The following is a 23950-nucleotide window of genomic DNA, read 5'->3' as shown; positions in this document are numbered from 1 at the left end:
AGCCACTTTTTTCATGTACGCTGCAATTTTTTTATTAAAAGATTAAAAGAATAAACAGTAATCAATAATCAAAAATAAATTAAAGTTGTATTTTGTTCGAATTTTAAGGACACTAGATATTAGTTGGAATGCAGCAGTTACTGTCAATTCTTAATGACCAATTCGTAAAAAATAAAAAAAATTATTAATTAAGTTCAAAATTAGTTTTTTATCAGGCATAACAATATAAAGAGTTACTGAAGTATTATAAGAAGAGTAGCTGCCAGTTAACCAATTTAAGCTGAATCGAAAAATGTTGACTATTTCTAATCTAATCTATTAATTTTGGCTCAAAATAATCTGAAAGAACCATTTTATAAAGCTTGAAATAATTTAATAAATATATATATTTATTAAATTTTGTTATTAATATTATTAATCATGAAATAAATGATAAATAAATTGTAAGCTTTTATAAATGAAACATTCCTATTGCACCTCGAATTAGAAAGAATAATTTTACTTTCTGCGAAAAGACAGCACAGCAACTAAATACTTCTCAGCCAGTATTCCTGATGTCTAGCACCTTTCTTAACAAATTTGTGGAAACGCTAATGGATTATTAAATACGTCAACAAATACTTCGAATGAGATCGAACTTAGGTCCAGTGCTTGGCGCGCCACAGCAGGCAGTGGATGTGATTATCCACATCCGCGGGTGGAACTAATTTGGCTGCACCATGTGTGGGTGTACTGACGGCGGAGCATGTGCTGGATGCTTCCGCGGAATCGACGTAGCGTGAGATCAGAGATCGATACCGTCTACCGATCGTGGCGATCAGGGGCACCTTGTCATTAGAAAGCGTTATTATAGATTTAATCTGTAAAAGAATGAAAGAAGAATAAGTATCCACAAGAAGAAATAAAAATCACCATTCTTACCTCATTTTCGTAGGGTCTGAAAACACTAATGGGTCGCAGGGTGTGTAACTCAGCAACGATTAAGCAACCCCAGGTGGTTCCGATATACAGCTCCGTATTGTGAGCTGCCAGTGCCGAAATCTGACACTTTATCAGGTTCACATGCTCATCAATTGCGATGCTTTGCAGGGATTCGGAGCAGGGCAGCAGCTTCGAGCAGTCCAGCTTGTTCTCAATGCGTTTCGACACCACACCCCATTGGTACACCATGCATCCGGGATACAGGCAACTGAAGACGTGACTGTTGTTGCTGCACATGCGGGCCACTTTGACATCCTCGATCAGATTAGGCTCCTCACTGTGGCATAAAGCCTGGTGGCCGGACACTCCGGTCTCGTTCAACGGAAATACATTTATCTTTCCGGCTATTTCACCGCACCACAATTCGTAGTTCCTGTAAAAATCGCACATAAATTATTGCTTGCTCAACTGGTAAAGATTTATGAACTCACCCATCCACAAAAACTGAACAGGCAGCGTGCAATACAAATCCAGAGCAGATCTCCGTGAGCACAAAGGAACCCTCGGCAAAGGCGCAGTTGCTTGGAACTTGAGTGGCGTCCACCAGGAACACCCGGCCATTATGTGTACCCACTGCCACGCGAGCTATACGCTCCATGTAGACCAGACTGATCACAGCGGACTTAATGGCCGGATCGAGCATGTAGGAAAACAAGTGAGCGTAGCTAGACGTGCTGTAAGCATGCAGATTGCCGGAAACGTCGCCCATCCAGATGGCGTCGCCCACCAGACAGCAGCACAGCATGTTCATTTTGGGCAAGCGTTGGGCTGAACGAGCACGAGAGTGGGCGCCGTTTTCGGGAGTCTTGGGCGGGGCAACCTGTGGCTGCGGAGAGCAACTGATACTGTTGCACTGCAGCAGGCTGCCAGAAGGTGTGCAGTCCAGAATGTCTATGCGGGAGCCGAAGGAGGGAAGCCACAACTCTAAGCCGCAAAGTTCCTCATCGCCGGCGCCGACCAGCGACTGGAACACTCCACATACAATCTTCTCGCTGTGAGGCATGGCAACCACGTCCAGCAGATGGATGCACTCCGGCGCACTGAGTATGGAAACAATCTGACTTGCAGTCGGTCTGCGCCGCGGCTGTTCGTGCCAACACAGGACCATGAGATCCAAACAACAGGTTGGGAACTGGGTTTCCCTCTGCGTCAGAGCAGGCCGACTACCTTCCAAGATGCACTCCTTAATGGATTCGTGACCCTCAAAAGGTTGTCGCAAACTGATATTCTCGTATATAAACATGCCAAACGAGAAACAGTCCACCTGGAAATATAAAATTGTTAACCATTTAATAATTGAGCAACAAAAATAGTAAATTAAGGATTGTATTAACTTACCTTCTCAGTATATTCCTCCTCGCCATTGTAGCGTATAATCTCGGGAGCCATGAAGCCCTCGGTGCCCCCAAATCCCTTTGCTCCGCTGGGAGCTGTCTGCCTGCTGATTCCATAATCGGCAATCTTAATATGCACATGGTTTCGTGGGCTGTCCTCGGTGTGAGGTTGTGGGAGTTCCCAAACCAGAACATTTTCCGACTTCAGATCGCGGTAGATGATTCTTCTGCGATGCAGATACTCTATCGCCCGAGCCGCCTGCAGTACAAGGGTCTGAAACGTATGCGGACCCATGTGGGCTCCACTGCGTCGGTACTGTCGCAGCAAAGCGTCCAAACCACCCAACGGAGCTAGTTCCAGAACCAGAGCTAATGGTTTAATGCAAATTCCCACCAAGGGCACAATGTTAGGATGCTTGAGGGTTAGAAGTACTGCCAATTCTTGACGAGCAGTGCAGTAAGCCTTGCAGGAATGTTGCAAAGGATCACGGTCCCACTTGCCCACGGCCACCTTGAAGGCCATTAAAGCGCTCTACAAGTGAATAAAAACTTTTAGAACAAAAACAATTATTCCTATATATTTATACATACCTCCTTGGCCCGAGCTCCTGGAGGCACAGGCTGGAGCATTTTCATGGCCACCGGTTTAAAAGATCTGGCGCCTCTAACCTTGCAGTTAGCTTTGAAGACAAATCCGAAAGCTCCTCGACCAAGCAGCGAGCCCTTAATGATGCACTCGCTTGGGATAGTGTGCTTATCGGGTATATCGGCAAATATCACATCCGGAGCTAGCTGAGCCATCGACTGTTCAAGGTGGACAGGACAGCTGATCTTGCTTTGATTGTAAACAGACAAAATGCACTCCTCGATCATCCAGGCGAAACAAACATTTGAGTTATCGGGTAGGTGATAGCCAGGATGACCGTCCACCGAAGTGTTGCGTGAAGAACCAGCGGAATCAGGACCCACGCCCGAATCTGCATCCGAGCCAGCGTTTAAAGAGTCCTCCGATCGACGCTCCCTCCTTGCTGTGGCGTTAAGATATGCTGAGAATACGTTTAAAGCACCATCCTCACCGGGGTCACCAACACCGTGCAGAAAGTATGCTCCGGCTCCGCGTTTGCTACTGCGACTTGGCCTATTGCATCCCATGGCAGGTAGATCCCGGTCCGCAGGGTCATTGCTGTGCTGCAACTGCAGCTTCCAAAGACAGCGCGGACACAACACCAATCGAGTGATTAGGAACCGACCCTCCGAAGTGTGCACAAACCGCGTTCCCAGCGAGGGATACCAGTCTTCTAAAAGCAAATCAATATGATCCACAGTCAGGGCCAACAGCTTGGCCACCTGGGACATGTGCGGCTGCAGCTCGGCCAGCATCTGACGTTCCCGATTATCTACCTCCTGGGAAATGTTGACATCATGAAGAGGAAAGTAAACTTCCAGAATGCTGGAGGAGCTCAAATTCACATCGCTCCAGATACCATCCAATTTCAGCTTAAAGCGATTGCTATTTGTGCGGAAAGGTTGCGTTCGCTCAGTGTTTTGAAAGGGCACTTCCCAGATCTTGAATATCAGGATAGGTCCATAGTACAGTGCCAGGCCGGTCTGCCACAGGTTCCACTGGGTATCCTGCTCCAGCGAAGTGCGCAAATCGAAATCCACATACTTCTGATAAATTAGAATTCGCATTAACACATGTATACCATAAGACAAATGATATCCACTTACATCTTGAGCAGCCACATACGAACCTCGAATTGCCTCAATTATCTGTTCATCAGCCAGAATACGTGTAATTAATCTCGACCAGAAACCGGAGGGAAAGTAAGTCATCAAAAGAATGCGCCGCAGTCCCTGGCTAGCAGCAGCTGAAGATGATGGTGAAGTAAGCGCAGGCCTGTGCTCATATATCAGATTATTAAGATTGACTTCTTGCGAGACAGAGCACCCCAAACTACGACCGCGGGAACGCTGCGAGAGCTTCACTGTGCTGCCAGAATTGGGTGTAGCTGCCTCTTGCAGTGGCAACAATGAGGGAATAAGTAGCGTTCTCGAGTCCCACGTTAATGCCACCTCGAACTTGTTCAACAAGCTGACAATGTAACTAAAATAAAAGACAAATTTTATAACTTAAAAGTTTTGCACTTAGTTCGAGCTAAGACCTACCTCCGGTTTCCATTTCCTTGAACTTGCGCACTACGAAACAGCAGCTGAAGATCGTCCAACTTCATCACGCCCGTGGGAGCAAACGGATTGATCTCCCGCACGGTGACCACATGGGCCAGCATGTCGCACAGCCATTGCGGATCGAGGAAGTAGTAATCCCTGAGTGTGGCATCGTCGTAGTGCAGCAGTACTCCATTTTCGTGGCACCAGGTGGTGGCCTGCTGCAGCTCAGCGGCATCCCGAAAGCTCTTGTAGTTATGCAGCCGCATCTGTTCGGTGACCAAGCGTCTGTATTGCTCACCATCTAGGACGGGATCTCGACCAGCCGCGCGCAAATTGCAAGCAATTACATTTACAATATCCTCCAGGGCAATGTAGCTGGCGGGGATCTTCTGCAGCAGCATCGGCTCCTTGGATCCGGGCGATCGCAGTTGCATGGCGGTGTCGTATATAATGTTAGCCAATAAATGGATATTGTGCAAGGTTCTAAAATGGATAGCATTTGATTTTAAAATAATTTAGAACACAAGGAAGGCAATCAAAACTTACCGACAACTTATTTCAATGGAGTCAATCACTCGCGGCAGCCCGATTTTTTCTGCATCAGGAATAGCGATAAACTTTTCACGGATCAGTTGCTGCAGTTGCTCTGCCTTCTGAGGAGAAATAGATTCCCCGACTGCATCGAAGTGTGTGCCTACAATAATTACGGGAGAGTTTGGAGCTCTCGCTTGTATGTTTCCCAGCCACTGCAGCAACTCCGCCAGACCCTTGTGACCGTCGCTGATACGCCACAGCACCAAGTACAGACTCCGCTTTGACAAGAAGTACTGGTGGGTGGCATAGTACTCCTTCTGGCCGCCAAAATCCCATGTGCGGAACACCACTGGGCCATGGGAGCCGGGTGCTCGCTTCCGTTTCTCACAAATCCAGGTGCCGATGTCCACGCCTACCGTGGAAATGTTTGCACTAGAGGCGGATGAGTGACGGTGACTTCTAGATGTGCTGCGTGCGTGACCCATCCGCTTGGCCCAATGATTTTCGCTGGCTCGAGATCGGTGAGAACTTGAACTAGAGCCCGAGCCCGCTCCCTGACGCAACAAGTCGAGCAAGGTGCTCTTTCCGATTCCAGCCACTCCCACCACCATGAGTTTCATACGCGCATAAGGCTGAGCATCTTCATAGATAGACTTAAGATATCCAACGATGTCCATCGTCTTGTGCTTCTTGCTCTCGATCATAGAACGCAATGGTTCCTGCAAAAGGCAACCGCGCGTGTTGAGATTCCAAAGCCGCGAAAGGAGACCCAAATGCGGCGGTAGCTCAGTGATATTAACATTGCCACTTATATTCAACACTGACAGACTGCTTAATTCGTGCAACGAGGCGGGAATCTCCTTTAGGCAGTTGTTGGTCATATCCAGCATGGACAGATTAGGGAATATCACCTTCGACCGGTTCACGCCTACCACACTCCAGTCGGCGTCCTCGCTTTCGTTGAACAGCGTTGTGGCGTCGTCAGTTGACAGCTGGATGCGGGTAAGTAGGTTGTCCGCCAGAATCAAAGTGCGTAGCGCCTCCAGGCGCAGATGACGCCTGTGCCGGCAAACGCTCTTCAACACAGAGGCACGAAAGGATGTCGCGGAGGAGCTGCTGCCTTTTGAAGAGTTGGTTTTGTAAGCTTGTTCCTCCTCTCTACCTTCCGGCAGCTGCACACAACTGTAACATAATAGGTGCGGATCCGATTCGGTTATCCGTGGCAAACTTGGCCAGCAAGAGATCTCATTGTGGCTCAGATCCAACTGCTTTAGTGTGGCCGGGTAGCTTGTAACATGTCCCATGGAACGCAGACTGTTGTAGGACATATTTAGCCGTGTTAAATTGACCGCCAGGCAGGGCAGAGCAGCGGGAATACTGGTAAACAAATTATTTGCTATATTCAGGCTACTCAGCTGGGAGGACCCCACACCAGGTGTCTTCCCATCGCTGAAATCCAGCTCATTCTGCCACTTCATGTCATTGTCTGTTATGTCCAAAGAAGACGACCAGAGATTGCGATGGGTTAGCGGCTGCTGCGTCATATTTCGCGGTTTGTTTGACTGCGGCTCCTCGAAGGGCTGCAACTGCAGTTTGTCCAGGCTGAGGAGCGAGCTGCTCGTTTGCATAGGAGGCACAGGAAGATCTCGCAAAAGGTTGAAGGCCACATTCAGTTCGCGGAGCTTGGGCGCACGCCACAAGTCGAAAGGAAGCTGTTGCAGCTTGTTATTCGATACATCCAGAATAGATAGGGCGGGAAGGTTAAAGATGGCGGCCGGCAGGGTTGTCAACTGGTTGTCCTGCAGAAAGAGCTCATCCAGAACCGGGCAACCATAAGATTTACCCAGCGGCGCAGGCAGTTCTATGATCTTGTTTTGGGCCACATTCAGATATCTAAAAGAAATAATTCATTACTTTATTTTTACATATTATTTGCATAATTGTACGTCACTTACTTTAGACTAACCAGATGAAACAACTCCTGCGGAACTGCCGTGAGAACATTGTGCGAAAAGTCAATTCTCGTGATGGCGGTCAGAGCAACCTCGTTAAGTCGGGGATGCGACTGCAGCTTGGGATTCAGCAGCAACACTCCACTGACCATCCAGGGAACTCTAACCACAGACAGCTGCACACTGGAGCCCATGCTGTGCCAGTCGATGATGGTGGGTACGTTGGGAAACATGGCGCTGTAGGATATGTTGCTGGTGGACGGCAAAAATACGTTCACCTCCACGGGTGTGGGAAGGCCCTTCTTGTTAATCTTGTAGTCAGAGTCTGGATGGACGCGGCGTGCCAAGAGGCGGCTCAGGATGGCCTCGTCGCCGGCGGTTATAGCCATTCCTATGGCCGAGCCATTGTCGTCGCGGGCCCCATGTTTGAGCAAGAGATCCAACATGGCCAACGACCTTTGTTTGCAGGCCTCTGCAATGGGTACATTGCTCAGTCCGTAGATTTCCTCGCAACACTTTGGATCGTTGTGATCTTCAACTGGCTTGGCCACAATATTCGGATTCGCTCCGTGCTGCAGCAGAGATTGAACCACGTCGAGATGGCCGCCCCGAACCGCCGCAAGCAAGGCCGTTTCCCTCGCCGCTCCACACAGCAGATTGACGTTGATCGGACACCTCTGGCATTCGGTGGACTCTTGGGCAGTCTGGTCATCGGGTCCCTCCGACTCCCCAGATATGTGCAGCTTGGACATGATGGCCTGAATGCCAAAAGAAATGCGTTTTCTGGTGGGCGTGATGGGAGTGCTCACCGAACTGGCCGTATCGCCTAACGTGCGCCGGCATTGTAGCTGCCACTTAAGAAGCACTCCAACCAGTTGCTTGTTGCCCAAGATGCTGGCTATATACAGGCTAGTCTGACCCGTCACGTCATGGGCGTTGGCGTCGAAGGGCAGCCGCCACTCCCACTGACCCTCCTCGTCGCGATATGTCTGATAGAGGTAGTCGGGATAGCTGTAGCTGATAAGGAGTTCCAACAGCTTGATGTGTCCATTGATGCAGGCCGCGTGCAGTGGCAGCCATCGCTCTACTGTTGGTTGCTGGATGAGTTCTGGAAAGCGGTCAAGCATCAAGCGGGCGATGCCCAAGTGTCCGCTGTGGACGGCGGCGTACAGGGGTGAGTACTTGGTGACGGCATGGGAGCGTCCATCTGCTCCAGCATCCAGCAGTCGCTGGGTGATGCTCTCGTAACCAGACTGGCAGGCTCTGAAAATTATACCGGCATTAAAATAAACCTCAAAGTTACTAGAAGGCACATTCACTCACATGAACAGCAGGGTATTGGCCCCTGAGGGAGCCATGTTGACTATAATCTGCCGCTCTGTTCCCAGGGCCGCCAGCAGGACCCGCACAGTCCGCTCATCTCCGGCGCTCACCGCCGTTCGCAGTTCTCCATGCTTGATCTGCCGCACTTCCTCCCGCGCATCTGTGAAGGAAGAGTTGTACTTTCGTTAGACATATGCTGGCCAAAACACCCTTGGGGCTTCATTCAATTCCCACCCCGTGTGGAGGATGCCTCAATGACCTCATCCACGAAATAGTCGCAGGCCTCCAGAGCGGTTTCAGTACCAGGTTTGGGCTGTTCCATGCTAAATTTCCAAGACATTATGTAACCCAAATCGGGGCGACAAAACCCCAAAAAGTTATTTGCATCGGAGGTGCGGACCGAACGCGGCGCTGGCGAAAACTGAACTGGGGAAAATCGATGGTCGTTGCCCGGGCCAAGTTTTTGTGGTCATTGATCCAGGCCGGATTCGGACGCACTGCGCAAGACGAGACCGAAGAAGCACGGCAACTGTTGCTCGTGGTCAAGGACTGGCGTTGTTGTTTGTTTTGATTTCGCGTGGGTGTCGAATGGCCCAGTGGCTGCATCGCACCAGTTGCTCATTGGGGCAGCTGTGCCATTTTGAAAACAAAATTTGCGCGCCCACCCCCCTTGCACCGGGGTCACCCTGTGCGGGAGCTGGTGTTATTGAAAAACCAATAACAATTGGTTGGAGATTTAATTGCACCACTTGAGTAATTTGCATGTGTCGGAGTTTAATGTTTATTTGCACTTTGACCGGGTCAGAAATTGCACAAAACTGACATATGGTCAGGCCTGGTTTTCACCTGATTTTGCCTTACCTTCATCGGAGTCGCTCATTGTTATGTTTTGTGTTGCTCAGCAGATCCCCAAGTCGCTCATCTCCTGTTCCTACAGGATTGGTGTTTGGTAAGTGCTGCCTAGTTATAGCATATATTTTTGGTGCTTTTTAATTGCTTTGCACATTTTTGCGAAATTTTCACTACGCGTTTGTTTTGTTTACCTTTTTCTAGTAAGACCAGGTGTTGTTTTTGACAAAACACTTGAAAATAGATAACAGAAGACTATCGATATGTGCTATTAAGCGCAAACAAGCTGTGACTTTGCAGTGACTGTTAACAGAAACAGGTCTGAACCGTGTTTTATAATTTTTAAAATACATGTATTTAACGTTATTAATGGGGACTATACTTAGGAATAAACTGGCAATTCATTAAAAAATTAAACTAATTTTTTGTCAAAATGTTCCCAGATGAATTTTCACGAATGAATCCATAAATGATCAACGCTGAGTAGCGCGTGACTTGACTCATACGTAAGGAAATCAGTTTTATTTCAGTTTAAACTTGTACATTTTGTGTGATTTTTACATTACTAATTATAACTTATTATCATTCTGGTCTTATCTCGAATCAGTTATGAAAACTCTTTTAAGAACCTTGTCCTTCTTTTGCATTCACTGTTTTTAACACATATCATGGCCTTTCTGAGTGCCTTCTCCGCAGGCTGAGTATTATCGGTCCTCTGAACAGCCTCTGCAAGTAAATATTATATATGAGAGGTAAAGTACTTAATTTTAGTGAAAACCTACCTAATAGGGCTGAGAAGAAGTTTTTGTACGTGCGCAGGCTTTTCTTGTTCTGCGTTCCGTCGACATTAAAGTCTAGAATTAGGTCCACGCCCAGAACCTTTTTTAGCGATTTCGATAGTGACTGATAACTGAAGATGGTTTTCATCTCTTTAACCTATAAACAAAGGAGACTACTATTAGCCAGGGAAGTTCAATTAAATGGTGTAACCCACATATAATGCTCGAGATTCCGGATTCATATTGCTGTCTATTTGTAGCAGATCATCCTCTGTTTCTATGGGAAAAGTGGTAAAGGCAACTTCAGAGGCATTATCTTCATCGGATCGTTGATAAAGTAACTTGATCAAATCCGTTTGGGCGGACACTGTGTCAGCGAGCAAAGCAACATTTTTTTTTAGCGTCTCAATGGATCCGCGCAGTTCCTCATTTTCAGCTGTCAAACATAGTTCAGAACTCGTACTATTACATTATAAAGCTAAGAAGTTGGGTTAATTACCTCGAATTGCTGATATTATGCGATCCTCTGCTGTTTGCTTCAGCTCACCATTTTCTGTGAAAACAAGCAAAATCCACATTATAAAGCTATATATAATATTCTATTCTTATTAAGGACTTACCAGGTCCGACCTTTACTCGCTTTTTGAGTGGCTGGCCATCTGAGAACTCCATATTCAGCAGAGCTTCTAAATGTTTGGTGCAATTCTAAAAAATAAATAAGTAAATAAAAACAAGGCGATGCCAGGGATGCACCTTACACATGTTATTTTTTCCTCTGTTAAACATGTCTATCGATAGTTCCATCCATGTTAACCGCCTACAGAGGTGCCACCCGGGGAGGCTGCCAACTCAGCTTACAAGATTTTCGCCGCCAAATCGGAGCAGGAGGGTGTCTCGGTTAGCGCACCCTACATTTTAGCATAACCTTATTTCTAGGTATCCGATAACTTAGCATGGACAGGCACCACTAACTTAAGTGTGACCGCTTGCAATATCTGACTTTTGTACCACCTCTAGCCAGTGAGGAGCCATTGCTGGCCGCGGTCACCCTGTGGGAGGTTAACAGACGCTTAACAGCACGTAACTCAACAATACAAATAAAAACAATTAATATTTCTTAATCAAACGCGAGTGCGAGCCGATTGCACAGTGCATTTGAAACACCACAATAGTGCGGGATGGCCGAAGGCGGCCAGAAGCGGTTGCCGGTCCAGCAAAACATGTAAGAGGCAGGCGCAAATTGCGCAGCTCACACCCAGAAAAGGAGAAGAAAACGCGATAAAGGCGGGGGCCAAAATGGAGATGAAAAACAAAAACAAACCGCCCGGGCCAACGGCCAAGATGCCAGTGGAGATCTAATGAAAGGCTCGCCGTTCGTGTGCGTCTTCCCAACTCCTCTCGCCTGGCTGCAATTTCCATATTTCTGTGGCATCCGCGACTTAGAGATGAGACATCGGGTGCCGCGTAACTTTTTGCATACCCTTTCCGCGCGTCCAACTCCACCTGTTCGGTCATGGAATTTGACCCCTTGCCTCCGAAACGCCTCCCAAAAGCTCTGATTTCCGAGTCGAAACCTCTGTTATCAGCGGATCTACTCGAGGAGTTCGCCACTGCCACTTCTCCATCACCCAAGTGGCCCTTACCAGCTGGCAAAGCCATGTTAGGGCATTGAGAGGTCGCCTTGGTCGGGCCTGAATTCTTGTTTTTGTTTTCAAGTTGACCCCTCCCACACCCCGCCCGCCCCGCCAGCTATGGCAGTGTGAATCATACTAAATATAAAGTCAGCGTTTTTGTTTTAATTAACAAGAACTAAAGATTCAGGGGCAGAGTAGTTTCTTTATGGTTTCAAACCATGGCGAAGGAGGGCACTTGCCTGTACGCGGGGTGGTTGAAGGCATTGCAGGGTCGGGGATCCTCTGGTGATCTTCTGGGGGGAAACCAGGGGGTCACTTCTTATCAACGGGTGGGCGGTTGATTTGTAGTGATTTCCATTAGACAACAAAACAATTATCGGTATACCACCTTATGTTTTCTTTCAAGTAACCCGGCGCCACCTTCCGATTTTTTCGCCGAGATTGGCGAGCTGATTTAAATGGAAAACTTTGAAAACAACAATCTGTTGATAACGAAACCCAGCGAAATGCCAACTTACAACTGTGGGCCAAGGCAGAGAGTTTAGTTAAGTGAGGCCACAGCGAAAGACAACCAGGAGGAGCAGGTGATCCTCCCGACGAGATCCGGACTTTGGCCATTCGGAAGATCCAACAGCCATGAAACACGCTGGCGGGTCCATTGCCATGATGGACAACCGGTCGATGGCCTACGTTGCCCACCAGCCCAAGTATGAGCCACCGCTGGAGGAGATCGAGCCGCCCTTCATGCGGTTCTCGGTCAACCTGTGGAAGAACGACCCACTGGACTGGGTGGAGCTTATCTGCCTGCTGCCTAACGGATTCCTGCAGGGCCTGAGGGTCAATCCGGCCACCACCATCCAGGTGGTCAAGGCGGAGATGGTCAACCAGGCCAAGCAGATGCCGCTGGGCTATTTGGTCAAGGAGGCCTGCGAGTACCAGGTGTACGGCATCTCGACCTTCAACATAGAGCCGTACACGGACGAGACGAAGCGGCTCAGCGAGGTGCAGCCCTACTTTGGACTGCTCAGCCTGGGCGATCGCACCGACACCACCAGCTTTAGCAGCGACTACGAGCTGACCAAAATGGTCAGCACGATGATCGGCAAGTCCTTCGACCACCATCGGACGCTGGGCTCGCCCGAGATAGATGACTTCCGGCAGTACATGACGCAGGTGTGCGACAACATCGAGGTGGAACGCTCCATCTACACATGGCAGCAGCGGCTGCTGTACGAGCATCCCCTGCGACTGGCCAACTCGACGAAGATGCCCGAGCTGATACGGGAGCGGCATCCGACCAGGACCTTCCTCATTGTGGTGAAGAACGAGAATGACCAGAGCACGTTCACGCTGTCGGTGAACGAGCAGGACACACCCTTCACGCTCACGGAGAGCACGCTGCAGAAGATGAATCGGTCGCAGATGAAGATGAACGACCGCACCGGCGACTACATACTCAAGGTGAGCGGACGCGACGAGTACCTGCTCGGCGACTATCCGCTGATCCAGTTCCTGTACATCCAAGAGACGCTCTCGGACTCGGCCGTGCCGAACGTGGTGCTGCAGTCCATATACCGCCTGGAGTCGTACATCAACCACCACAACGAAGCCATGGTCCCGAAGCGATTGCCGCCGAAGAAGCAACCCGTCCTTCTGCCCAAGGCGCCCTCCTCGCTGTGGGACATGGGCAATTTCTTCCAGCTGACGCTGCACAGCATCTCCAATGTGAACTATGACAAGGCCCGCGCCTTCAGGGTGGGCGTCCATGTGGGCCTTTTCCACGGCGACCAAAAGCTGTGCGCGCAGAGATCAATAGATCAATCACCCAATGGCGGCATTGACTCGTTTCTGTTCAACGACCAGGTGATGGGCTTTGACATACAGATGCGCAACCTGCCTCGCATGACACGCCTTTGCATTGTGATCTTCGAGGTGACCAAGATGTCGCGCTCCAAGAAGTCGTCCAACAACAAGGACAGCGCTCTCAAGGATGTCTCCTACAACAAGAACCCGCTGGCCTGGGTCAACACAACACTGTTCGACCACAAGGACATCCTGCGCACCGGTCGCCATACGCTGTACACGTGGACGTATGCCGACGACATCCAGTCGGATGAGGTTTTCCATCCGCTGGGCACCGTTGAACCCAATCCGCGCAAGGAGGAGTGTGCCCTGGTGGAACTCACATTCCACGGCAACGGAACCGGAAACGTGCGCTACCCCAGCGAGGAAGTGGTGCTGCAGTACGCCGCAGATCGGGCGCAGGCTAGTCGACTGCAGCAGCAGCAGAAGCCAGAGGTCGAGAAGCCGATCAAAGAACTGAGGGAACTGGTGGCCAACTACACGGGACTGGACAAGATCTACGAGATGGTCGATCAGGACCGCAATGCCATTTGGGAGCGCAGAAACGACATCATGCGCGAGCTTCCCGAAGAGCTGTCCATCCTGCTTCACTGCGTCTACTGGAAGGAGCGGGACGATGTAGCGGACATATGGTACCTGCTCAAGCAGTGGCCACTAATCTCGATAGAGCGCTCTTTGGAGCTGCTGGACTACGCGTATCCAGATCCGGCCGTAAGGCGCTTTGCCATCCGCTGCTTACACTTTCTCAAGTAAGATTTAATCCTTAAGGGTTTCGCTTAAGTCCATGTCTCCCAAATCATCATTAATTCTGTCATTTACTGCCCCACAGGGACGAAGACCTGTTGCTGTATCTGCTGCAGTTGGTTCAAGCCATCAAGCACGAATCGTATCTGGAAAGCGATCTGGTGGTGTTTCTGCTGGAGCGCGCCCTGCGCAACCAACGCATCGGGCACTACTTCTTCTGGCACCTGCGCTCCGAGATGCAGACGCCGTCTATGCAGACGCGGTTCGGCCTCCTGCTGGAGGTCTACCTCAAGGGCTGCAAACATCACGTGGCGCCACTCCGCAAACAGGTGCATGTGCTGGAAAAGCTGAAACAGGGATCTGAAATAGCCAAAAAGGGCAGCAAGGAGAAGGTGAAGACCATGCTGCAGGACTTTCTGCGGGACCAGCGCAACTCGGGCGTCTTCCAGAATATCCAGAATCCACTGAATCCCAGCTACCGGTGCAGCGGCGTAACACCAGACAGGTGCAAGGTAATGGACAGCAAGATGCGCCCGCTGTGGGTGGTGTTCGAGAACGCCGACATGAACTCCAACGACGTGCACATCATTTTCAAAAATGGCGACGATCTGCGCCAGGACATGCTCACGCTGCAGATGCTGCGCGTAATGGACCAGCTGTGGAAACGCGATGGGTAAGCCAAAAGGCTGCCAAAAGTATGCAGTAGTTGATCATTTCAATCTTTATCCTCCCTCAGCATGGACTTCCGCATGAACATCTACAACTGCATCAGCATGGAGCAGCGCCTTGGCATGATAGAGGTGGTGCGGCACGCAGAGACCATTGCCAACATACAGAAGGAGAAGGGCATGTTCTCGGCCACGTCGCCGTTCAAGAAGGGCTCTCTCCTCAGTTGGCTCAAAGAGCACAACAAGCCCGCCGACAAACTGAACAAGGCCATCAACGAGTTCACCCTCAGCTGTGCTGGCTACTGTGTGGCCACCTATGTGCTCGGAGTGGCCGATCGACACTCGGACAACATCATGGTGAAACGAAATGGACAGGTAGGTGTCACACCATAGCTTGCCAAGGAAGCTTATTTAAACGTCATCTTGTCCGCAGCTCTTTCACATCGATTTCGGGCACATCCTGGGCCACTTCAAGGAAAAGTTCGGAGTGCGTCGGGAACGAGTGCCCTTCGTGCTAACCCATGATTTTGTATACGTGATCAACAAGGGTTTCAACGACCGCGAGTCAAAAGAGTTCTGTCACTTTCAGGAATTGTGCGAGCGCGTATGTTAAAAGCAAAGCCAAGATTTGACGAAATATTAAAATTATGTTTATTTGCAGGCCTTTTTAGTTCTACGCAAACACGGCTGCCTTATTTTATCGCTCTTCTCAATGATGATTTCAACGGGACTGCCAGAACTTTCCTCCGAAAAGGATTTGAACTACCTACGTGAAACTTTAGTATGTCTTGAAAGGCTTTCGTAAGCGGAGTTCAAACTAACACATCGCCCAATTCTGTTTCAGGTGCTGGACTACACGGAGGAGAAAGCACGCGAACATTTCCGAGCGAAATTCAGCGAAGCTTTGGCCAACTCCTGGAAGACTTCCCTTAACTGGGCCTCGCACAATTTCTCCAAAAACAACAAACAGTAAACAGACAACTGCATGGACATCAACATCGACATCAAGAAGTTGGCATCACGATCGATTCGGAGTCAACTCCATCTCGCACACAAACAAGACCACTCACCAAGTCTAAATGGATCCACATTTCTTTTTTGCCTGCCCCACTGAGCCTCTGCCACAGGCGTAGTACAATTTTGTATCCACTTCATACAGTTCAAAACTATGTGTTCACTATGTTAGGCCGAGATATATCCAATCTCCCCATACACACCCAGCCCCTTGGCCCATAGCTTATAATGTCGCTCCCACAAGTGCTCCAATATACTTTACTGTTAATTTGTACATTTACGTGTTCACCCATTCTTGTAACTCTAATCATTTATCACCCCGCATTCAGTGACCTTTGGACCCTGGAATTGTTTTGTTGTCTATATTCATTTGTTGTTCAAACACAGGCACATGCACATGCTAGCTCGCGCATGAACGTGCAAAAAATTGTATCCTATTATGCTATATTAGTTTAAGAGCATTTAACTCTATAAGTTTAAATTTAATCATTGCTATCCCTACATTACGATAATTTGTGTACTATAATTTGTGTCTGCCTCTTTACATATACCAGCAGCAGCCAATCATTATCTTTGTGTTTTCCGGTTTCATTTTATAGTGTTCTCTAATATTTGTAACGTATTTTGTAAATCGCTGGATAATTACAATTAAATGAAATAAATTAAATATATAAACGAACGAATGTATTTGTGTATACGGATCGTAACAAGAAAACTATACATAGATCTCGCCAGAGCGTGCCTCCGCTTCTCCGCCCCAGAAACAGGCGCTCCAGGAGGAAATAATGCACAGAAATATAATGTCTATAAGAATAATAGAAATAGAAAAATATGGAGTTATGGGTTCAAATGAAGATCTTTCATAGGCAATTAGAGGAGGCCAAAAGTAGATTCTTGGATGAGTCTTTGGTATTTTTCGGTATATTTCGAATTTACTTTCTATAAGTCTGTTGTTTTTCAATAGAGAATCAGACGTATTACTCGAGTAGGCCCCACATGAAGTCTTTTTGGAAGGCTTTCAGGATGAGCGCCGTTCCCCAACTTAGGAAAACGTTCGTGTATTAGTTTTCATACATTTAGTATAAGTTTTTATTGACATCAAGTATTCAGTTTCAGTATATATACCTATATAAAATATATTTCTTTAAGATTAATTTTGTTTCCGTTACTTTACACACATTTCCGCATCCCGAGATGCAGTATCTTGAAACCCTTTGCTTACGTTTTATATTTCACTTTTTGCCAACATTATTTCCGGGTCTGCGCACATTGTTCGACAATGCACGTATGTAGTACAAGTGTTTAACAACAGCAACTCTCAAAAGACATCGATAGTTAAATTATAAACACTACCATTCAATAAAACAAAAACGTCGTACACAGTACCGTTGTAAAAGTAAAAATAAAATAATAGTCCCTAGACGCCTAGCTAACTAACTAACTAACTAGTCAGTAAATAGTAAAGACCGTATGGAATTTTTGTGGAAATTTTATTTATATTCGTTTAGGATATCTTTCGTAACGCTTACTAAAAATGTTAGCCGAAAGACGCTTGCTTAAAAACCGCCGACTGTATTTAGTGTCAGGACTTCAAAATTACCTGAAACTACTCGTTTTTCCATTGGAAAACATTATTTTTCTACCTCGAACAGAAGGTACACAGTGAGTAAGATATTAAGCAAGTTTCAATCGACCTTGTGCAAACTCTTCTCGACCTCATATGGAATCTTTTCGTTTTTATTCTGCGTAATCAGATACAAAATATACAGTATTTTGTTAAAATCCTTTATAAAAATAGTTATATTAAATATATTGGTTATTTCTCGTGTATCGGTTTACTTTGTTGTTGTGTAAAAATACTGTATTTACAATTACAACTATTTACTTACACATTAGCATATCAGTAAATATAAATAGTCATTTGATTTATATAAATAATTTAGAAAATATGAGAAACCGCGTTTGTTTTTGTCTTTTTGCGTTAGGAATATGTTTTTTTTTATTTGTATCAGTTTCAGTTGTACGAATTCCGGTTTGAAATTGTTTAGGATCTTTTAGCTTTCCACTTTTTTGTAAATATTTTGTATATGTGAATTTTTGTACATTTTCATTTGTTTTTGATTGGACAGCATTGACAGCGAATTTGTACTAGGTAAAGAACTACAACTTTTCGATATTAACAACACTAGTGAGGGATAAGTTTAGATCCGGCAGGGGTTTAAACGTGAACCTCACAAATTTTTATTAAAATATTGACAAGAGTCAATCAATGAATTAAGGAACTTCCGACAAATTCATTTAATGGCTCTAACAAATATAGGTTACAATTCAGTTGGAATATCTGCATTTTTGAACTGATTTAAAATGAACATTCCAAATCAATTCAAAAATATATTCCTAACAACATTTATGATGGTAGTAATCTACCCAACACAAATTCCTGTCTATTGCTTTTGGACCTCGATATTTGGGACGTCTAAAGTGTTCCCAAAATATGTGTACATTTTTGCATTTATAGTTCTTTTTAGTAAATTTGTTTTCTGTTTTACACATTCATTTTTGTATCCCTAGTTTTACTTTCATCTTTGAAGGCACAAGCATTTTATAAAAATCTGTTCTTGTAGTTTTGTTAAATATACTTTAAAAAGTTATATGCTGCGATCCGTAACTAAGTTTGTTTTTTTTTCTAAAAAATTCAGGTTCAGTCTGTTTCAAGGAAATGTTTTGATGAAAAAAACGTAACTCTTTTTTGAGATTCTTCAAGACTTGCATTTTATACATCCTATAGAAAAATGTTTTCATTAGTAGGTTTTACTTTTCATTAGTCGGCATAGAATAAAATTTCTTTGCATATTTAATATGTTTGTCGAAAATTCCATTTCTCAACTGATTGTATAAAAAGTTCTGGAACGGGTTTAAAAACATATTTAATTTTCTTCCTCGTAGTTTTTTTCTCTTTTCGTATGCGTTTTTTAAATGTTCGGCCTTAATTGAGAACCTAGGGTTAGGCTTAGGCTAAAACAATTAGGTTAAGACTAAACTAGCAGCGAACTTATCAAGTAATATTACGTGTAGTTGAATGTCGTCTTAAGCGCTACTAGTGCGAAAATGTACTTAACTCGATGGTTGGCCCAGAAACTGGGGCAGCTGGGGCGTGTGTATGTCTCAGTGCTTTGACAGATTCAGTGGTAAGTCTGGGGGAAAGAAAGATCTCGCATTAAAAATGGGTTTTTCGCGCCTTAAATGATATTCTGCATCCCTTGATATTCGTTTTTCCACTTCCCAATAGCATGGTTAATGCGTTTTAAAGAACTCTTATTGATTTGCTCACCTGAACTTTGTTCATTCCTTAGGCTACTAGTATGAAACATTGCGGAGGAGCTCGCGCCGGAAGGGGCCGCCGAGGAGGCGGATGCGCTCGAGCTGCTCGGCGAAGTGGAGGCGGTGCGATGACTGGACGCTGCAGACATTTGGTCGGTACTACTATCAGTCAGTTTTGGCGTGGCCAGGTGAGCGGGCGAGTGGTGGGTGGTCAGTGCAGCCGGATGAGGATGCTGGTGCGGATGGGCCAAGTGCGGATGCGTGTGGGGACTGGGCGCAGGCTGTCCAAAGGCGCCGGCAGCTGCAGCAGCCGCCACAGCGGCCGCCCCCACTCCATTGTAGGCGAAGGCGTGATATGCCGACTGTGGCGACAGTCTCGCAGCAGCAGCAGCTGCAGCAGCGGCAGCCGCTGAGCTGCCGGCTTGTGGATGTGGTGGCAGCAGGGGCGATGCTCCGGCCTGATAGTGGTGCATCCACAGCGGACTGTGCCTCAGGGCCGCCAGTGTGGATATGTACGGGTGGTATAGCGAGGGCGACACCACCGAGGGAATGTATGCTGCTGCGGCCGCAGCTGCCGCCGCTGCTGCTGCTGCACTGCTGCTGGAAGTGACCGGCGCCGATGTCGGACTCCCGCCCGATCCATTGCCGTTCACCTGAGGCGGTGGCGGATACATATAGTAGTGCAGCGGCGAGCTGCGCTGCAGGTGCGGCTGCTGCTGCATGTGCCGCCGGTCCGGAGGCGAGGCACTCCGATCGCCGGGCGAAGGACAGCTGCTGCTGCTGGCCGACGGCGAGGCGAACTCACGCCGGATCGATGCAGTCTTTTTGGGCACAGTGCGCGGCGTCGTGGCGGGCGATGCTGGGGAGGAGCGCGGCGGCGAAAGGTCCTGCGACGCTGAGCTCGTTGTCGGTGGACGACCTGCACCAGCATAGGGATCCCTGTAGAATGTGTGTCCATAGTCCACGGGAGAGCCCGCCGTATACGGTGGCGAACGCTTCTTGGTTCCAGCGTGCGAGGGCGACTTCCCGCCTCCGCCTCCGTTGCTGCCGCTCACATCCGGCGACTTGGGCGAGGTAAGCAATGCTCGTGGATAGCTCGAGGAACTGGGCTGGTACAGGGAGTGGTGCGGGTGGTGCACATTGCTGATAATAGCCGCCGGATGTTCGCCGCCCTTCTTGCTGGACGAAGAGGATGTGCTGCCGCTGCCACTGCTTCCACCCAGCAGCGAGTGGATGCTGTAGGAGCTGTTGAGTCTCGTGGGCTGCGTGGACACGGCCGCTGGCGATGTGCTGGTTGAGCTGGACCCGGGGCTGGGACTCGGCTTTCCTTGCGGTGGGGCCAGGTTCATTGGCGACGCCTTTCCTGCCGGTGAAGAAGATGAAGAGGCCTTTGCGCGGCTCCGCTTTCCACCCGCTCCTCCAGTGCTGCCTCCAGCGCTGCCGTTATTTACGCATCCGTTGTCCTCCAGCGACACCTTCTCGAACTCGCGCAGTATTCTCTTTCTGGGCGACACGTGCTGGTGGTGGTACTCGACTAGACGACTGGCTGCTGTTGTCGACGAGGGCGGAGAAACCTAAAAGATCACATTTTAATATTTAGTATTGATTGCTCCTTGGAAACTAGATAAATGAATATAACTAAAGGACTGATTCTACTTTGATTACAAATAAATAACATGTTTTATATTCAATGGAGTGTGGGATAAGACCTGAAAATGTATGTAAATCAAGAGAAACCCACCTTGTGCGTCAAGGAGTGACCTAGACTGCCGATGGTTCCGCCACGCTCAGCTGACGCCGCATTCGTTGTGGATGTCGCTGGGGCCTTCGACAGCTGCTCTAGGCGAGCTGGTACGCCATCGATTAGTTTCTGGATGATGCTGCTGAGCTTGGCCCTGGGCTTCGGCTTTGGTTTCCCAACTCTCGTCTTCAGGTCGCCGTTTAGTTCACCGTTCACGGCATTCTCGCTCCTGGGCGGCGCTGTTATGGCCTCCTCGTCCTCGCTCGTGTTCATCTTCTCCACGGTATCCTCTTTCGATTGTGCATCCACCTGCAGAGCGGGCGATGCTACCTTCGACTCACTGTCATCGTCAACCTCTTTTTTGGGCTCTTTCTCAGGCCTTTCAGCATCTTCCTTGCCTTTGATCGTTTCCGGTTTTTCAGTTTTAATCTCATTTGTCGATGTCTCCGTCTCAGTGCCAACTTCAACGGCCTCTGCAGCTTCCGCTTTCAGAGTGTCGTCGCCGTTTTCGGCCTTGACTTCCGTCTCAAAAATGGACTGCTGCTCCTCGCTGGCGGTCAGCGGCTCATGGGGCCGCCGACGTCTGCGAGCGGCTGTTTGGAGCGCAGCCCGGCCAAGCGCACTGTTCCTGGGGCGCTGATAGAAGAGCGACAGCTCCTTGGATATGCCACGCCTGGGACGGGACTGCTTCCAGGGCTGGTCTCGCTGCCAGGGCGAAGATTGTATTGAGCTGTTGTCGTCCGAAACTGCAGGGAAGGGAAATATTAATACAGAATGTATGATTTTGTCGATTCAGTTTGAGTTGCCTAGAGGGAATCGCCTTTAGAACCAAAAATGTTATTGTAGCTCAGATATTTATTTATTTTTATAGCATTCCAAAGCGCTGTATGGCTTTCTTGTCACGAAGCAATGGAAAACTTAGCGATTGTTCTTGCTCAGGATAAGTTCTATCAAAATGAGGCTTTTATTTAAAATCTTCATTATAATTGCAAAGGGACGATCTTGATGAGATAAAACTGATCTCCATTTTTGGGCAGGTAAGGAAAAGCTATAGGTTTTAGAGAATTTAGCGCTCTTATAAAATGTCGAGCGATTTGCGTTTTACTTTAAATTGGACTTTATCCCATACGTGCCATTAGAACCACTTCGACTTATAAGCACATGTTTTGTAACAAGTGCAGGGTACATATGTTCGATAACCCGATTTTGGCAGTTTAGCTATCTTAATGGTTCAGCTTGCTTCCCAATTGGGTTCCCTAGGGGAGGGTAATCCCTAGGGACTGTCTGGTGATACGTACAGCTTAGCGATGTGGAATTCTCGTTCTTTGGATACGCTGTGGTCACCGCCGACGTGGGGGTCACAGTGGCCGAGGTGGCAGCCGATGGAGGGCGGAAGGTCTTGCGCGTGACCGAGACCCAGCCGCTCTTGTCGCCATCCTTGGAGCGTGCCAGTTCCAATATGAATTTGCCATCTACGCAGGGGGATAACAATATTAGTTAGTATTTAGGCGGGTTTAGGGTGGTCGAGCCGAGGAACTTGCCTTTGAAGAACTGCAAACGGCCGCCGTAGCCGCCCCAGCTGTTGTTGCTGTTGCCGTGCGTCGATATTGGAGTCCTGCCCATATCAAAGCTGCCGCCGGAGTTGCCGCCCTTGCCGATCTTCACTGTTCCCGCTGCCGCTGCAGCTGCTGCTGCTGCCGCTACTGCTGCAGTGGTGGGCAGTGGGCCAGTGGCTGCTCCGCCCAAGGAACTGTAGTCCAGGACGCCGCCCAGGACATCGATGGTGGGCTTGGACGCAGTAGCTCCAACGATGCTGGCTGCCACTGCGGCGGATGCAGCCATGATGCTACTACTTTTTGGCGTCTTGGCATGCGGCAAAAAGCCATTTGAGGGGGTGGAGCTGCAGGATGAGGGCGTTGTTGGCGTTGTCGTGGACGTGGGCGTGGTCGTCCTGCTTAGGCTGGCGGGCAGGGGCGGAGGCAGGGGGGGAATGCTGCTGCTGCTGCTGCTGCCGCTGCTACTGCTGTTGTTGTTGCTATTGCCGTTCAGGCCATTTTTCAGTAGAAACTTGGCGGCCGCCTCTGCAATTATGCTACTACAGTTGTTGTTGCTACTGCTGCTGCTCTCGTTGCCGTTGTTGTTGTTGCTGCTGCTGCTGCTACTTGCTGCGTTGTTGTTGCTGCCGCTGTCGTTGTTGCTGTTATTGTTTTTGTTGCTGGAGTTACTGCTGTTACTGTTAATGTTAGTTTTATGCTCATCGGTCATTGTTGTCTGTTGCACTCTGTTACGCTTGTGACGTCATTTAGACAGGGGCCTTCAAAGAGAAACACATTCGTTTGCATCGGACATTACATTGGGCGCGAGCTCGCATTTAAAAACTGCATTGAATGGACAATTTGAATACCATTTACTTCATTGTTTTTGTTGTAAATTCCTCGCGCAGAGTCCGCGGCCGGAAGAAACGGCGCCGACGGCGTCGCTAAGCAAAATATGCCAGCTCGGCACGGCGTTAGGAGCGTCTAGCACCATTTTCATGTTTTGGGGCACCGCACCACCGTTCCCTATTATTATTGCACACACATATTCTTATTGCATCCTGGCCACTGGCCACGGGCCCGTCCGTCCCACTGGGCGGCGGTGTTTAACCAATTTCACAGGCACTCACGGCGGGGCTTTTGTGCGTTTTCTTTTGGGCCCGAAACGTTAAGCGGAGGCAGCGCACAAAGAGAGCACAAAACGAAGTGCGGACAAGGTGGAGATAAAATGGAAAAAACGTTCTCCAATTACCGTCAGCGGATGCACCGATAGCCGATGGTCTGTCCAGGCGGTTGGCGGCGGACCGACTCAGTTAATCAATTTGGCAGGCAGTTGGGGGCGGCAGCTCAGTTTCCAACCAATAAACTAATAAATAAATTTAAAAATTATCAACGAAAAAACGCAGCCTCGGTGCACTGTGTGACCGTCAACTGAGAACGGCGAAATCCGCAGGGTCAGTGAGCATGCTCGCTAATAGCGTGATTCCACTGTATCCCCCATTTTAA

General features: G+C 48.3%; 4 protein-coding genes across 9 annotated transcripts; 1 reads left to right on the top strand and 3 right to left on the bottom strand.

Annotated features, from left to right (window-relative positions):
• Positions 1-65: 65 nt before the first annotated feature.
• On the bottom strand, positions 66-9335 carry LOC108031458 (leucine-rich repeat serine/threonine-protein kinase 1). 4 transcript variants are annotated; one of them, XM_044090978.2, is made up of 11 exons: positions 9158-9335; positions 8297-8456; positions 6977-8236; positions 5034-6914; positions 4485-4970; positions 4047-4422; positions 2907-3986; positions 2320-2847; positions 1413-2245; positions 922-1354; positions 66-860 (listed from the first exon to the last, which is right to left on the bottom strand). In XM_044090978.2, exons 1-11 carry the CDS (start codon positions 9174-9176, stop codon positions 639-641), a joined length of 7278 nt encoding a protein of 2425 aa, XP_043946913.1. In that variant the 5' UTR covers positions 9177-9335; the 3' UTR covers positions 66-638. The 4 variants fall into 4 exon arrangements, with proteins under 4 accessions (XP_043946913.1, XP_016960384.1, XP_016960383.1 ...); XM_017104895.3 differs by having other exon boundaries at positions 2907-3983; XM_017104894.3 differs by lacking the exon at positions 9158-9335 and adding an exon at positions 8531-8705 and having other exon boundaries at positions 2907-3983.
• Positions 9336-9640: 305 nt separating this feature from the next.
• LOC108031218 (uncharacterized) lies at positions 9641-10629 on the bottom strand. Its single transcript, XM_017104452.3, has 5 exons — positions 10545-10629; positions 10424-10477; positions 10140-10360; positions 9928-10081; positions 9641-9871 (listed from the first exon to the last, which is right to left on the bottom strand). Exons 1-5 carry the CDS (start codon positions 10594-10596, stop codon positions 9753-9755), a joined length of 600 nt encoding a protein of 199 aa, XP_016959941.1. The 5' UTR covers positions 10597-10629; the 3' UTR covers positions 9641-9752.
• A 328-nt stretch (positions 10630-10957) lies between these two features.
• Positions 10958-16530, top strand: LOC108031775 (phosphatidylinositol 4,5-bisphosphate 3-kinase catalytic subunit delta isoform). The gene is made up of 7 exons (XM_017105484.3): positions 10958-11146; positions 11965-14170; positions 14251-14838; positions 14902-15208; positions 15267-15437; positions 15495-15614; positions 15678-16530. The coding sequence occupies exons 2-7, from the start codon at positions 12195-12197 to the stop codon at positions 15804-15806; spliced, it is 3291 nt and encodes a 1096-aa protein (XP_016960973.1). The 5' UTR covers positions 10958-11146; positions 11965-12194; the 3' UTR covers positions 15807-16530.
• Positions 16531-16908: 378 nt separating this feature from the next.
• On the bottom strand, positions 16909-23884 carry LOC108031730 (protein hairless). 3 transcript variants are annotated; one of them, XM_017105404.3, is made up of 6 exons: positions 23314-23884; positions 22451-23223; positions 22208-22381; positions 20910-21655; positions 19179-20742; positions 16909-19041 (listed from the first exon to the last, which is right to left on the bottom strand). In XM_017105404.3, exons 2-6 carry the CDS (start codon positions 23172-23174, stop codon positions 19013-19015), a joined length of 3237 nt encoding a protein of 1078 aa, XP_016960893.3. In that variant the 5' UTR covers positions 23175-23223; positions 23314-23884; the 3' UTR covers positions 16909-19012. The 3 variants fall into 3 exon arrangements, with proteins under 3 accessions (XP_016960893.3, XP_016960895.3, XP_016960896.3); XM_017105406.3 differs by having other exon boundaries at positions 23321-23884; XM_017105407.3 differs by having other exon boundaries at positions 23697-23884.
• Positions 23885-23950: the final 66 nt, after the last annotated feature.

Source organism: Drosophila biarmipes, chromosome 3R, assembly GCF_025231255.1.
Source record: "Drosophila biarmipes strain raj3 chromosome 3R, RU_DBia_V1.1, whole genome shotgun sequence".
In the NCBI taxonomy this organism is placed as follows: Eukaryota; Metazoa; Arthropoda; class Insecta; order Diptera; family Drosophilidae; genus Drosophila; species Drosophila biarmipes.
Note: the sequence above shows the minus strand (reverse complement) of the source record. Positions and strands in the feature narration are given on the sequence as shown.

What these genes read in the sequence shown, in the direction of transcription:
- LOC108031458 (XM_044090977.2), bottom strand. Translation starts at nt 8,636, where the DNA reads ATGTCTTGGAAATTTAGCATGGAACAGCCCAAACCTGGTACTGAAACC. An exon ending in GCCAATACCCTGCTGTTCAT is followed by an intron (nt 8,237 to 8,296) that starts GTGAGTGAATGT and finishes TATAATTTTCAG; the next exon opens with AGCCTGCCAGTCTGGTTACG. An exon ending in CGTATGTGGCTGCTCAAGAT is followed by an intron (nt 3,987 to 4,046) that starts GTAAGTGGATAT and finishes CTAATTTATCAG; the next exon opens with AAGTATGTGGATTTCGATTT.
- LOC108031218 (XM_017104452.3), bottom strand. Translation starts at nt 10,596, where the DNA reads ATGGAGTTCTCAGATGGCCAGCCACTCAAAAAGCGAGTAAAGGTCGGA. An exon ending in GCGAGTAAAGGTCGGACCTG is followed by an intron (nt 10,478 to 10,544) that starts GTAAGTCCTTAA and finishes TTGTTTTCACAG; the next exon opens with AAAATGGTGAGCTGAAGCAA. An exon ending in CATAATATCAGCAATTCGAG is followed by an intron (nt 10,361 to 10,423) that starts GTAATTAACCCA and finishes TATGTTTGACAG; the next exon opens with CTGAAAATGAGGAACTGCGC.
- LOC108031775 (XM_017105484.3), top strand. Translation starts at nt 12,195, where the DNA reads ATGAAACACGCTGGCGGGTCCATTGCCATGATGGACAACCGGTCGATG. An exon ending in TTCAGGAATTGTGCGAGCGC is followed by an intron (nt 15,438 to 15,494) that starts GTATGTTAAAAG and finishes GTTTATTTGCAG; the next exon opens with GCCTTTTTAGTTCTACGCAA. An exon ending in ACTACCTACGTGAAACTTTA is followed by an intron (nt 15,615 to 15,677) that starts GTATGTCTTGAA and finishes ATTCTGTTTCAG; the next exon opens with GTGCTGGACTACACGGAGGA.
- LOC108031730 (XM_017105404.3), bottom strand. Translation starts at nt 23,174, where the DNA reads ATGACCGATGAGCATAAAACTAACATTAACAGTAACAGCAGTAACTCC. An exon ending in CCGTTTGCAGTTCTTCAAAG is followed by an intron (nt 22,382 to 22,450) that starts GCAAGTTCCTCG and finishes CCCCCTGCGTAG; the next exon opens with ATGGCAAATTCATATTGGAA. An exon ending in GAATTCCACATCGCTAAGCT is followed by an intron (nt 21,656 to 22,207) that starts GTACGTATCACC and finishes CCTTCCCTGCAG; the next exon opens with TTTCGGACGACAACAGCTCA.